General features: G+C 40.6%; 1 protein-coding gene across 1 annotated transcript in view; it reads left to right on the forward strand.

The window, feature by feature from the left end:
* Window positions 1–335: 335 nt before the first annotated feature.
* Window positions 336–15,338, forward strand: part of CFAP299 (cilia and flagella associated protein 299) — a 311,988-nt gene continuing 296,985 nt past the window's right edge. The window contains exons 1-2 of the mRNA XM_020803170.3: window positions 336–601; window positions 6,319–6,449. Of these exons, the coding sequence (XP_020658829.3) occupies window positions 482–601; window positions 6,319–6,449 (251 nt within the window). The 5' untranslated portion in view covers window positions 336–481. The remainder of the gene's footprint in view (window positions 602–6,318; window positions 6,450–15,338) is intronic.

Below are 15,338 nucleotides of genomic sequence, written 5' to 3' on the forward strand. Positions count from 1 at the left end.
AAGCGTTATGCTAAATAAACGTGTTTTATACAGAGGTCTTCGTTAGTTTTGTTGCAACAGAGTGACACGGGTAACCTTCCTGGAAAACTTCGTCTCGGTGGAAATTACTTTTCCTACTCAGAGGAACGTAAAGCAACTACGTTACTGTAGAGCCGAAGGGACTGGAACTTTTTTTCCAAGAGCTCTTCAGCGATTGGATAACAGGAGCCAGTAGGCGGGGTTCTCCAACACCCGCTTTTATTTTTTTTATTTGCTCCACGGAGGGCGGGGCGAAGATCCGTTGGGCGCGGCTTATAGTTTTCGGGCGGAGCTAAGGCGTACTCCTCGCGGATTGATTGGTTATTTATTTTCGAAGGAGGGCGGGACAAACTCGTGGCGCTGCCGAAGGATTGGCCGTTCGGAGGAGCAAGGCCGTTGCCAGGGAGAGAGAGGAGGGCAAACGGTTGCTAGGGACGCCGCGGCCTGGAGCCGAGGGGGAAGGATGGCGGGCATGGAGGGCGATGACGCCAGCGCCGCTTTGGATCACATCGTGACGCAGTTCAACACCTACGAGGACTACCTGGACTCGCAGATCACCACGCAGGATCTGTTTTACTTGGAGGTGAGTTCGGGGTGTCACGTCCGTTCAAACAAAGCGTGCCTCTGAGCATGTGCAGCGTTTCTCTCCTTCGCTCATCACTGGAAGGACAGCAGCCCTCCCGTCCGAGTAGCAAGGGATCTATCCGCTTTCCTCCTCGGTTCATTGCAAGTTGCAAGCTCTCAATAAAGCAAGGAGCAGATCCTGAAAGGAAGGTGGGGGGGGGGACACGCATAGAAATACTGCTTTTTTCTTTCTCATTATTTGACATTGTTCGTGCATGTTTTAATTTTTTTTTTAATAAAAGGCTCTGCTGCAAAATTTGCACCTTTAGGGTGACCAGATGAAAAGAGGATAAAATACTTCTAAGACAAAATCCAAAGTAACAAACCACAAAAGACAAAAACACGTGGCACTTTAAAGACTATTATAGTTTAATGTAAGCTTTTGTCGACACGCCCATGAAAAAGGTTACATTAAACCACTGGTTCTTAACCTTGGGTTACTCAGGAGTTTTGGACTGCAACTCCCAGAAGCCTTCACCACCAGCTGTGCTGACTGGGGTTTCTGGGAGTTGCAGTTCAAAAGCATCCGAGTAACAAAGGTTAAGAACCACTGCATTAAACTATAACAGTTAGTCTTTAAGGTGCCACACGTTTTTGTATTTTGTTTCTTTGGATTTTGCCTGACATGCTTGCACAGACGAACACCACGACCTCTTCTTAAACCATGTTTTTAAGAGTTGCTTAGCAGGGGCAGTTTCTGTGCTAGTGGCTTTTAATGCAAGCGACCACTCTTGCAAAGGCCTCCTCCAGAGTTATAACAGATAGAGGAACTCTGTCCTGTAGGAGCCTTACTTCTGAGGAAGGAAGACGCTGCATGCCAGTGTGGCTTGTTTCTGAGTAGACATGCACAAAAATGTATGTTGGATTAGGACTGATCGCCGCTCAACCATGAAGTTCTCTGTAGGGTTTCTCCAGAGGGTCATTTTGAGGTTGAAAATAATGAGGACCATCAATGTCTATGGCCAATTTAGAGGAAATGTAACTGATAAATACATTTTTCACTGTTTAGGAAGCAGTGGTGTGGTGGGGGAGGGACAGAGTGGAGTAAAACTATTCCTTGCCTGAAATGCCAAAATATCTTCAGGTAACCCTGATTCTTGCAAAAGGTTGACTGATGGATCACAACTGAGATGCAGCTGTGGAAGAGGCACTAGATGCAAACTACTTTTGAGTACTGTATTCTCTACCTGGGAAACTCTGGAAAGGTTTGCCATAAATCAGAATTTACTTGACAATGGGCACATGATGATGACATTCACTCTCCCACACAACTATTAATGGCACAAGAGACGTGTCCTCTCTTGCAGGTGGCCAATATTATTTATAACCCACTGCTGTGAATAGAGATACTGTACCTGTTTTAGGGCTTGGGGATGATGACATCTCCCGGAAAGCATGGCCATTGGCCATGAAGACAGAGAAGTTGACAAGTTTCCACTCCAAAAAATAACTTTTCTACTTCAGATTGCTTTGTGAACTTGAGTTCCCTCACCTCTTTGGCTCTTTTTGAATTCCACACTCCAGAAAGGACTGAGATTTTTAGCACCTCAAAACAGCTGCCCAGAAACAGCTTTCATCAGGTGCGGCATCTCCCACCTTAGTGTGGAAAATGCACAACTAGCAGAATTTTCCTTCCTAAATGACTCTTAAAGATGCAGGAGTCCCTCTGGGTGAATAATTTGTTAAACTATGTCCATTTGTTTCCTTGGCCCAAGATATATATTCTCTGGACATAGTTTGGCAAATTCAGTATATATTGACTTTTCCGTAACTGTTGAAACTCTTTTGATGTTTTGCTCTTTTAATTTTTCACTACCTTGAATAAAATAAAATTTGTTTACACTTGTTTGTCTCTTTTGAGTTAAGAGGGTTGGTGGTACTAAAACCAGACTTGTCTCAACCATCTGCTGCAAGCCTGTGTGGTTTTTTGGGGATATTTTTGGTGTTCCTACCTTGGCATAAGAGTCATAGCATTGAATTTTGTGGATTTTTGGTAACTCCTTGGAAGTACTGCTTGGTCCAAGTACCTGCCTGATACTTTGGGAAGGTACCAGGCAGGAATGTTTTCTGTAGTCCTTTGGCCCTCCTGGATTTTACCCACAACAGGACAATCAGGACAGTGTAACTGAGTGGTTAGTTTGGGCTTCTCTGACCTGGGGGTAACCTTGACATTTGGCACTCCTTATGTAATATGAGGATGAGGAGATAGCAGTCTCTTATTAGCACCAGTAGAGTGTGAAGATTAAGCAACAGTATTCAAGGAAAAAAGCTGATATTTGAAATGGTCCTAATATAGCTTTAACCTGCCGGTCTTAATAGTCCCTTGCCCTCTAACATGATATCACGTTCTGGTGTCTGGTCTCCATTCATCTCTTTCTGTTTCTTCACCCCCTTTTAGGTGGCTTCTTGTCTTTCTGATTTGGCATGTCAGGGCTTATGTGCCTGGACAATGACAATCCAAAGGCAAGCATGCAGTGGCAGGAGTTTCCAAGAAATATTTTCAGAGATTGTTAAGAAAGTAAAGGCAGCTTGAGACTAGGATGAGACAAGATGAGTCATAAGGCGGACAAGACAACTGACAACCAAAATGAGATGTGAGGATATAGATGGTTTAGGATTAGAATTATATTAAATATAATTAGCTGCTTCAGTGGAGCAATGAATTAAGAACTCACTGAAAAAAAATCTGCATTTTTTTTTTTTTTTGTAAAGAGGAATGTTGAACTCTGCTGTTGAGATTGAAAAACGGGAGATTTTTCAGTGTAACAGTGGGGAAGCAAATGCAGTACTTGAGGATTCAAGATTTTCCGGCCCAACAAGCAAATCTTCTGCTGTAGTAATGATATAAAAAGGAAGGGGAATTGAGCTAGTTACAAAAGAAAAGTAATTTCTGGCACATGCCTTTGAGACAGAAGGCGAGAGGGATGGCCCATTCACTGGAGAGCTGTCCCTCCCCCACAACAAGAATAAGGAGGAGGGTCCCCAGTCAGCACCAGGACCTGCGGCAGAAGCTCAGCAAGGGACAGAAATAGGGCAGTTGACGGAGAACTTGCAGGATGTGACCATGAGAGAGGTCCAGGAGGAAAAGGCATGAGAAGAGAGGAAGAAGAGGGTGAAGTTTGAGGCAGGAACAGGGGAGGTAAAAAGGAAGGAGAGTCAATTGCTGCCAGGCTGGGAATGGGTGTGGATGGAGGACCCCTAGACAAGGATGCTGAGATTGGAGACCCCTTCCAGACCTGTTGGCAGAAGGAGAAAAGACTCTTAATCATGTCACAGATACTTGTTTATTGTTAAATGCACCAATAAATCTTTCACCTGTTTTGAAGCAACAAAAATCTACTGATTTCTTTGGACTGAAAGAGGAGCCAAAATTCAAACCCTCACAATGCTAAATTTGAGGAAGGGATCCCATCTGCAGGTTCTTTGTCCATGTGGGAGAGTGTAATGATTTCAGTTCCCACCCGTCAGTTGTTGTGTATAATTAATGTGTGTATAGGTAAGTTGGCTCATTGCTTGCTGGAATTTATGGATTGACCAGTATGGCCATTGGGAATGGGTAGAAAATGCCTTTATGGACTCTTATTTTAAGGGATGTGTTCTCCAGCTCCAAGTGGGAGAGGGCATATATAAAGTGGGTCAATGTTTAGGAGAGAGGGAGATGGGTAGACAGGTATGTTTGGATATAGGCTGAAAAGCTAGGCTTAAGTTAGTTAAAAGGCTGTATAGAAGATGGTTAGGATATTCTGGGCAGTTGTATGCTAGATAGTACGCTTCAGATGAATATGATGGAGAGAGTGAATGAGTTGGTAGTGTGTTGCATAAAGTCATGCTAAGTATTTTTTCATTCCTCTTATGCTTCTAGCCACCTTCATCCTGTTCTTTTAAAGTTATTCTGATCCTTTCTAATTTAATATGTTTTATACAAATAAAAGTTAGAGCAGTTTTTGTGCATTAAAGATTTCTTTATTTTCTGGTATCTGCTATCATAGAAACACTTACGTTGGCAGCTTGGATTCAGCTCAAACAACGAGGAAGAAAAAAATGATCTTTTAAAGGTTTCTGGCTTAAGAATAGTCCTCATTGAGATGAGGACTATGCAGTGTCTCAACTCACTTTCTTGCCATTCCCCCAAATTTAACCAAACAACATGCACACAAGGATACGTAATAAATGTAGACGCTTTAGTAATATCATACTGCCTTTTGAATTCCTGCATCCCAGTATGTTGCTGTACTGGCACAATCTGTTGTTGTTGTTTAGTCGTGCAGTCGTGTCCGACTCTTCGTGACCCCATGGACCAGAGCATGCCAGGCCCTCCTGTTTTCCACTGCCTTCCAGAGTTGTGTCAAATTCATGTTGGTTGCTTTGATGACACTGTCCAACCGTCTCGTCCTCTGTCGTCCCCTTCTCCTCTTGCCTTCACACTTTCCTAACATCAGGGTCTTTTCCAGGGAGTCTTGTCTTCTCATGAGATGGTCAAAGTATTGGAGCCTCAGTTTCAGGATCTGTCCTTCCAGTGAGCACTCAGGGTTGGTTTCCTTCAGATTGGATAGGTTTGTTCTCCTTGTAGTCCAGGGGGCTCTCAAGAGCCTCCTCCAGGAACACAAGCTTTTCATCCTATCCTACCTATTTTCTGTCATAAGAGAACCTCTAATAGTCTTTTATCCATTTCAGTAATTGTACTAGTATAGCTGTGCTGCAGTGCTTCAGGAAAGGGGATGCTTGGACTTTCCATCCCTTGTGTTGCTGCTGTATGGAGTCTGCAAGTGTGTGGTTTGAACGTCACAGCATTAAATTGTAGTATATCTAAAATGTTCAGTGCCTTTGAGTTAAACTGGGCTGTTGTTTTTCAATGTAGCCACTAGGTGGAAATATTATTTCACTTTTGGTTAAATTACGTCCTGCATTTAATAAACATGCACAATACAGAAGGGAACACTGCAGAAGTAGATGCTTGATCATTCTGGCCCTGAAATAGCACACTCTTTCTTGCTTGGTAATCCTCAGCCTGCATAGTGTTTGGAAAACCTCTGCCTCACACCTTTGCTGTCTTATTGCAGCTGCTACGAGTATTAGTACTGCTGTGTATCTCCCTACTTGACGCTTTGTGGAATTACAGACACAAAAGACATCCTGCTTTGAGGATACTGCTATTTAAATTCTGTAAAAGCTGGCATCCCACTTTTGCCTACTTTGTTCTCTTCTGACCATGCATATGGGGAACAAAACTGAGGATGATGCTAGCTACCATGACAAAGAGAAATCTAGGACCAGTGACATACCTTTGGGGACATGAGTTAAGGCACCCTACAATAAAAACTACCTAACATCAAAACACTTCAATTTAACAATATTATAGAGTAAGCTTCTATTGGTCAAAATCCGGCTACAGTATTTAGCAAAATAAATTGCACTAGCATAGGATTATTGAATCAATGGGGATTTGATGACTCAACTCCCCTAACTTGCTGTTAAGCGTTGGCCCGTTTGAATCAATAGAACTTATGGAGGATTTAACTCATCCCCATTGATTCAATTGGCTTGTCTAATGCACTTTACTCTGCTGATCAACATTATTTGCGGCATTTTCTATACAGTACATTTGTTCCTGCCTGAAACGTTGCCCAGAATACTGTTTTTCCCCTGATCTACCTGATCTGCCATTTGGTCCTTTAGAATGAAGATATGGCCCGCCAGCTGGTGGAACTTGGTTTTCGGGGCAGCGGAGAAGTTCTGAAGAGGGAAGACTTTATAGCAAGAAAAGCAGCAGCAGAGGCTTCCAGGCTGTCAGAAAGACATCAGCAAAAGTGAGTGCTCTCTCTCTGTCTCTGTGAAAGAGCAAGCTAATCAATGACCTTACACCAAAAGGATGATTTTATGATGCTTTTTAAAAGCGTATGCATTGGAACCAGATAAAATCAGAGCTCCTCCCATAATTTCCTATGTGTAGATGGAGTAAAAATGACCTCTCCTAAGAGTAGGCTTTGTGTTGTATCTGTGTATGATGTGCTGCTCCAAAAGTGTCTTTTTTTCCAAGATGATTCTTCTTTTCAATAAGATCAGTGTTTACAAAGGAAACCTCTTCTAGGGGCATTGTGCAATCTAATCATCAATTTTGGGCAGTGAAAGAGAGAAATGCACTTCTTAATTTATTTGAGAAAAATAGGGTGCCATGGATCTCAGCTATTTTAGGGAAAAAAATAGTTTTGGTCCTGAAAGAACTCAGTTGGTTCTAAAAAGTTGTTTTGGGGAAACATGCCTGTGGATAAAAACCTACAAGAATATTGTGCCAAATACTTGCCACATAGTATAGCGAGTTTTGTGTGGCAAGACCTCCCTGTCACTTGCTGTCTGGTACTGTATGCCTAAACCACTGTTTGCAACTTCCTGGGATCAACCATGATCACCTTAACAGTATCTCCCAGTTGCCTATATGGATTGCATGCCTGTAGATTTTTTAACAGTTGTGTAGAAGAGGGAATTTCAGCAGATGTAACTTTTTGTGCCAAGGAAGGAATTCTAATTCCACCAGAATTCTTAAAGATGTTTTCCTTGGTGCCTGAGCAGTGGACCATTGGTTGAATTTGGTTCCTCCCTAAGCTCGCATTGTATAACAGGTCCAGCTAGCAGGTCCACCAATAGCCTTCTGAATTTATTTCTGAGATGTCCTGCCCTTCTTCCAGCTAGTTGTCTGCAAATTTATATTTCTTAGGTCTGTGTAAAAGGATTTGGCCAGCATCTCCCCCTCCAGGAGGTGTTCTTCTCCTCCTTCTTTCAAGTTTCCTTTGCTTGGACAGCTGTCAAGCATATGCTCTCACATTAGCTGTCAAATTCAAAGTGAAGCATATGCCAGAGCAAAACATTTTCATTTCTTCTAGTCCATATCTCTGTATAAATTGCTCATTCACCTCTGCCTTTTATATGCTTTTTGGAAGATCAGAGGAGGAAATGCTTGATATTATGATGGCTAAAGGGTTGTTCTTAAATTTGAACTAACAATTTAAAGAACATATAAAATGTTAGAATTGTTTTTTAATGGAATTTGCATGTATCTGGCAGTTCCTATATGTCAGCTGCTAATGTTGAATTCCATGCTTTGTTGTTTTGGGTTAAGAACGCGAATTTACTTCATCACGGCGGGAACCTTAAATATGACTGGTTAAGATATCCCACTTTTCAGTCAGGAATAATTAAGGAGCCTTGATATATGAAATAAGTTAGTATAAACTAAAGCACTTGGTTATTTCTCTAATACTGTAGAGTATCTAATACTGTGTGTGTATATACAGTATATATATATATATACAGAGTAGTGACACACACACACACACACAGAGAGAGAGAGAGAGAGAGAGAGAAAGAGAGAGAGAGAGAGAGAGAGATGTCACTAATCTGGGTAGTTTTATCTTACTACAGGATGTCTGAATCATTTAGTCTCTTGATCAATTTTGTTGTTGTAACAATAATTTAACAACATTCCTAACATGAAAAATTCCTGACAACCTTGGTTGCTAGATTCTGTAACCGGAGATTCTGTATTGTATACCTTTATGAGGTATAAAGACCTGTTAATGGATGGTCTAGTAAAGATCAGTCTGATGGTTTAGTAAAGATCAAATCTACATTTGATCTATCCCATTATTTTGCAGAGGTCCTCCCCTAAATAAGAAAAAAGTTTGCCTATCTTAGAGTGTGATTTTCTTTACCTACATATCTTGCAGTTTAGCGTGCTTTGTTTTGAGAGTGGCCATTGGAAGTTAAACCTGAGCTTGATTACAAGTCTAAAATTACTAAGGCATGTATCTCTGAGGAAATCCTGTTTGGGGAGGAAGAAGGGGTTGTTTGTCTGGAGCTTGTAATTCCCTATCACACTGGGTTTGGCCCCAAACATGAGATTTTGTGGTGATAGCATCCTTTCTAAGTAATGGGAGAAACTGCTTTCATATGGGGCAAGAAAGCTGTGACCAAAACTTGGAGGATGTCCTCACACAAGGGCCCAAGATTAGAAAAGCATATCCACTGCATATGGATTTTATAAAAAAATATCTAAAATAAGCCCATTAAGCTTTGATTGCAGGTCAATATTTGAAAATAAAGCAGAAGGACCAAAATCCTGTTGTGTTTTTCTGCACAGGCTATGTGTTCCCAGAAGCCATGATGGCTAATTGAGGCTAATTAAGTGCTGCTTGCATGCCTGGCTATGTCCCAGTTCTGTACTCGGCACGTACCTGGCATGCACCCGGCTTCTTGTTGATTAGCTTCAGTTAGCCTCTGTGATTTCCATTGTTGCACAGCCTGTATCTGGGAGAAGAAAAAAGGATTTTGGTCAAGAGAGTTTCCTTTGTGTCGCACAAACATGAGGCGATTTTCCTGGCATGCTCCTAGTTATCCTAATCCCTCTATAATGTTTTATCCCATTTTTATTGGAAAAAAAGCAACAAATAAATGTAGTTTTAAAGTTTAGGGATTTTTATCTAGTTTTTGTTTATTGAAATAGTTCAATGTCAGCATTATAACACTGCACTCTATCCGTTCTTGTGGTGAGCTTAAGGTTTAGCAAGATTTTCTAACAATAACCTATAGCATATTTGGCAAGGCTTAGATTTATTACCTTGAATAACTATGAAATGCAAATGTGTTCAAACTAGTAGCAGACTGCTGCAATCAGGAAAGAATCTCGCTTTTCCCTTTAGAGACCTAAGATGGTCTTCTTTTCCTCTCTCAAGAAGTGGTTTTGATTATTGGGTTGTCAGTTAAAAAGCCTTTGCTTGAAGAGGTCGGTGGGTTGTGTCCTACTTGTTTTAATGTATTTTCACAAGGATGGAAATTCTGCTGGGCAGGGCTAGATGGCTTCTTTCAGAGAGCCTGTATTTTGCACTCAGTCCTTTTAGCATTGCTTTGATGCACATGGTGCTACTCAGGGGCTGAAAGAGGAATGGAGACCTGAAGCTACAGGAATTCAAAGAATAGCACACAAAAAGAACAAAGGTGAATGGTGGAAACAGGTGGGCCTTGGTGTGGGGTAAAGGCTCAGCGTGGAGCATTTTTGTGTGACAGAAGTTAATCAGAACACTTTTTTTTTAAAAAAAAAGTTGGTATTAAAAATACAAATATAAAAACACTGGGGAGCTGTGGCTGGTTCTTCCTGTCACAGGACTGGTGAATCAGTAGCTTGTGTCAACATCCTTGCATCTTTCTACATGCCTGGAGAACACCTGGATATTTGTGTTGTAGTGTTCGGAAACCATGACTCTCTGTGCCCTTGCCAAGAAGACTTGCGTAGGAAGGCTTGTTTCTAAAGGTGAAGATGTGTGGACAACCTTTTCTGATTCAGCTAATGACTGATCCTGTGCCAATGTATTGCCCGGTAGAGGATTTTTTTCCAAAGCTACTGATCTGAGTTTATTTCTGTGTGAGAGGTTAGGAAACAGGACATCTGAGTTAACATAGTGTGTGTGTGTGTGTTAAAGGTAAAGGTTCCCCTTGACAATTTTTGTCCAGTCGTGTTCGACTAGGGGCGGTGCTCATCCCCGTTTCCAAGCCATAGAGCCAGCGTTTTGTCCGAAGACAATCTTCCGTGGTCACATGGCCAGTGTGACTTAGACATGGAACGCTGTTACCTTCCCACCGAGGTGGTTCCTATTGATCTACTTGCATTTGCATGCTTTCGAACCGCTAGGTTGGCGGGAGCTGGGACAAGTGACGGGCACTCACTCCGTCACGTGGATTCGATCTTACGACTGCTTGGTCTTCTGACCCTGCAGCACAGGCTTCTGCGGTTTAGCCCACAGCGCCACCACGTCCCTCTCGTGTATGTGTGTTACTTCATTACAAAAAGTTAAGCATGGGCAATTTTTACTTGAACCCATGTGTCAGGAATATGAAGATTTGTTCATCTGGATTTTTTGAACACTGGGAAACTTTTTAGTGTTGCGTTATGAGCTTCTCTGAATCATTAGTTCTTCTAGTTATAACTATAGATTGAAAGATGGTTCACTATCTTATATGTTGCATGGTGGAAAAGCAACATTTTGCCAGTTCACAGTCCTCACATGTTACATATGCCCATAAAAGTTTAATATTGATAAGTGTTTTTAGCCAAGTGTTTGACGGAGGTAGACATGTTTGGAAGCAGGAATTGGCCGTGGCTGTCTGTCATGTGTACACAAAACATGTGGGGATATGCCTTTCCCCTAATGTTCATTGCATTGGGGGCGGTGGTAGCAAATGTTATTGATCCTAGTGTTCTTTTTCCTTGCTTGTGTCAGAAGCAATCCAGTGGTGCTTCTGGAGTGGAAGGATCTTGCTACTGCCGCATTACACATCATTTTCACTCTGAACACTTATTTAGGGTGTAATAGTCCTTGCTGAGCTCAAATGTATGCTTAGATTAAAGACACAAATATAATAAGAAAGGAACTGGATACATCTTTATATTAAGTCAAAGTTAAATATTTGAGTTTCATCATCCATATGAAGTGTGTTTGAATACAGCCTCCAAAAAGGAAACATGATAGGAGTAGCAAAGGATGTGTCTTTTCCAAACATTGCTTTTGGTTTTGGCATCACAAATGCACCCAGTGAAATACAATTGAAGGATTAAGCGCTGAGATCCATCATTTATTATTATTATTCTAAATGGTTCCATGTATTTCAGTGGCTGAGACTACAGGAAATGCCAAGCCCCCAGGCAATTATGTATACCATAGAACAGGACATATTTAAAATGATTAGCTACATGTGAGGAAAACTTTGCTTCCTTATGAATGTGTGTGGCTTGAAAACTTTTCCTGTTGAGCAATAAGTAAGAATAAATGTCACCATGATCTGTATACTGTTAGAAATTAAGGTTTGGAATAGTCTTTAGCTTTGAATCCAAGTAGACCTGAAGCAGTGCTATCAACATATGTAGTTACGTTGTTTTATCATTAGAACAATGTGAGTTTTGTATTCCCATTAGATAACTGTGCATAGTACAGTCTATAAGTTTAGTTTTTAGTCTTTTGAGTTATGTATAAAAACAAATGTTTTATGTACATAAAAGTGGTGCCTCGCAAGACGAATGCCTCACGGGACGAAAAACTCACAAGACGAATGGTTTTGGCGATGGGGTTGATGGCTCGCAAGACGAATGTTCTTATGGCCGTGCTTCGCAAGCTGAATGTTTTCCGTTTTTTTGTTCCTGCCTCATGTTTGCTGATTTTTAAATGGTTTTCTATGATGTTTAAAAAGTTAAAGTTTTTTGATTGAAATTTTTGAAATCATCTGCACAATGTATATGGCTTTAAAGAGCATATATCTTTGTAAACCCAATTTGACTTTGTTCTGACTTTTTTTGCTCATACTGTAGGAACGCATTAATTAGATTTCAGTGCATTCCTATGGGAAAACACGTTTCGCAAGACAAATTTTTCACAAGATGACATTAACCGCGGAACGAATTAAATTCATCTTGCGAGGCACCACTGTATAGCCAACATTTCTCTCTCTTTTGGTTTTGAACTTGGAGTTCATAAATTTTGGAGTATAGTTTCCACACACACCCCCAGGTTATTCAGCATATGTGTCCTTAAAAAGTTGTGGTTCAGATATGTTGAATTCCCTAGGACAATTTTTAATATCCTTTCCAAATCTACTCCTGAAGGCTGCCCCAATCATGAGGGCAAGTGCAAAAATAATACTTCTGTATTTTACAGAATTTGCTCTTTCCTATGACATGGGCATTTGTCTGTCAGCACCATGAAAGGTAAGATGAACACAAGATGCCAAGTACCTGCTCAGAGGATCTCACAACAGTTTCAAAAAGTGGCGGACAGTCTCATATCTAAGTATAACAGCTATATTATACAAACTGTCCATCTGTAATAGAAAGGAGATGATGTTGGAATATATGTTGTGCAGCACTGCATTTTTAGACAACAAAGTCCATTAGGAAGACATATGGGGAGTTTGCACTGATAATACCATTGAAGTATATGAACTTCTTTTGTATCAGTAGCATCCATATGAAAAAAAAAACTATTGGAGGACAACTTGACATAAATGATCAACTTTTTACGGAATTCATACTCTCATTTAAACGATATTATTGTCCAGTTTGTGAGTGGTAAGAGGTCTTAGTATTAGTGCTGACACATCTGGTTTGTGTAATGGTGCTGATTGGGATGAGCCATTTGACAGTTTACGTTTAGGAAAGAGAAATTGCAATTTGCAGTCATGGACCTCTCTTTAGATATCCATTTCCCCCCTTTAACTGCTGGAGCTGTTTCTAGCTGAAATTTGGTTCACAGTTAGAAGTGACTTCTTCGTCCTGCTGCTTGTGGCTTGTTCTCCATGGCCCTTAATGCTTTGCTTTTTATGTTAAGTAGCATACAGATGTGTCCACACACAAAAGATTTTTCCTTTAAATAACACATGGAGGCCAAGAGCTTTTAAAAAATTTTTTTTAAATGGATGTCTCTAACTGTTCTTGTCCTTAACATGTTTACTTTAATACAATATTAAGTCAGTTTTGAAAAGCTCCAGGTGTGTTTGGGCAGCTTTTCACTCAGTGCAAGTGAATTTGTTACATTCACAGAAATGTTTTTGCACCTGGAAATGGGCAGCAATACTCAACATTCTCAACCTTAAGAATAAATTGCTCCTGTTCGCCCTCCCCTCCTCACTTTTAAGATTCTGAATAGTTGCTGGAAATGCCTTGGGAATAATATGTATTTTGTAAAGAAATGTTTTGGCTTTGAGGATTGCATTTTTATTTATATATTTGCCTCAGTTTTCAAGCAAGTTACAGTGGAGTTCAAAAACCAAGAGTTCTCTATGTTTGGTTGCATATAAAATCTAGGAAGTCATGAAACCTGCTCGGAACCTTTTGAGATATATCAAGATAGACATCTTAATACAGTAATTAATCAAAAGGCAATGGCATGGGACAAGTGAGCTTGTCAATATTTTGTTTAAAATACGATGTGGAATTGTCTTCTTGGTTTATGGGAAACTGGAAAAGGCTGAGTCATTCAGGTTGGCGCTTAGCCAGGAAAAGTCATGTGATACTTCCGCACATGTGCAGATTTCAGTTTGCTGCATCATACTTGCATTGTGCAACAATATACAGTGGTGCCTCGACTTACAACCATAATCCGTTCTTCTACAAAGAAGCAGTCTCTTCACCACGAACGGCTAGAAATTAGAATTTCCCACCTTTCCCCCCTGCCTTTTCCTGGTCGTAAGTGGAAACTCCGGTCGCAAGTCGAAGCAAAATTTTGCAACCTGAACTGTTCGTAAATCAAAATGATCGTAAATAGGGGCGTTCGTAAGTCGAGGCATCACTGTAGAAGCAAGTTGCTGACTAGGCTTATTTGTTGGGTTAATGTAGGGAGGAGCTGCTCGTCACTTTGTTGGAAGGAATCGTGAGAATCTGCCAATTCTGAGGTGCTACGTATGTACATTTTGTAAATACACTTTTGGTGAAAGGAACGTCTCCTGTGTTGTGTGTTTTTTTCCTCAGTTTTGGAGACTGCAGAAGAAAATTTCAAACAGCATAACAACAGCGCTGTGTACTCTCAACAAATATGGCGTTAGGAAAATGCAAATGTTACATAGAGCCCTCTCCCGGTCTGTGACTGGACATGGCAAACCTGCAGTACAAATAGGAATGGGTTTCATGTTCTTTATCTTTAAGTATGGCAGGCTCCATTTATCTGTCATTACTTGCCCCACACATGGCTTTGCTGGATTAGTGACGAATATACAGTGATGGAGTCCCATTGATAGGTGTCTGGTGTTTCCATTTTCTATGTGTGTACTCCTTCCTCTAGTTACTATTGATAGTAAATCACTTGGCGAAATCTGTTTTATTGTTATTTAAAGCCTTTATCTTCTGTTGTTGTTTATTCCTCCTGCCTATCCTGCAGCCAGTATGTTTTTAAACAAGGTTTGCTGATTTTTTTTCTACTAGTTTTTTTTTCTAACTGCAATGCAATTAGGTAACTGGAGAGAAAGTCTTCTCTTGTATACCCCTGATTTTCCTAACATTAAATTTCCCCCAAAGGGAAAGGAAATGCATCCCGTTGTTCAACATGTGTTCCTTGTTTTTATCCTGGGTGTAACACCCCCACTGCCATCTGGCTAAGTGTTGCTTCTTTTTAAAGAACAGTTGTTGGATATTTCACTAAAGATAGTTGTTGGAATTGTGAGAGGAGCTATTGTTACGTATTGTTAAGTGCAAGAAAAAGAATAAAGCAAACTTTTGAAGCATTGTCTTTTAGAATGCCAGTCAGATGAAGGACAATAAGGCAAGGCAGTCTGTTGCATTTCTTTCTTTTTCTAAAACTTTAAGCAGCAGATTTTATGATTTCTTGACTGCAGTTATGCTACCACATGTAATAGCAGCCCTATCGCTTTGCATTTATGTAGTACAAACATCCGTAGTTTAGTGCCCTATTATGATCACTGAGATCCACTGAGATTATCCTTAATAAACCATTTATGCATTTGGTTCATTGCAGGGCGGCCAGATGAAAAAAGGACAGAGTTCCAGTACCTTTAATAATTGGGTAGAAGAAGAAATTTCAGTAGGTCCATCTTTTAATGCAAGCTATGCCTGCTGGTTTCTTCATCCCCACAATTGTTAAAGGCACCGGAAGCCTATATGGAAAAGTCTTGCTCTTTTTGATCTGTGTTTTATCTCAGGTACTTCA

The sequence above is a fragment of the Pogona vitticeps genome, chromosome 5 (genome assembly GCF_051106095.1).
Source record: "Pogona vitticeps strain Pit_001003342236 chromosome 5, PviZW2.1, whole genome shotgun sequence".
In the NCBI taxonomy this organism is placed as follows: Eukaryota; Metazoa; Chordata; class Lepidosauria; order Squamata; family Agamidae; genus Pogona; species Pogona vitticeps.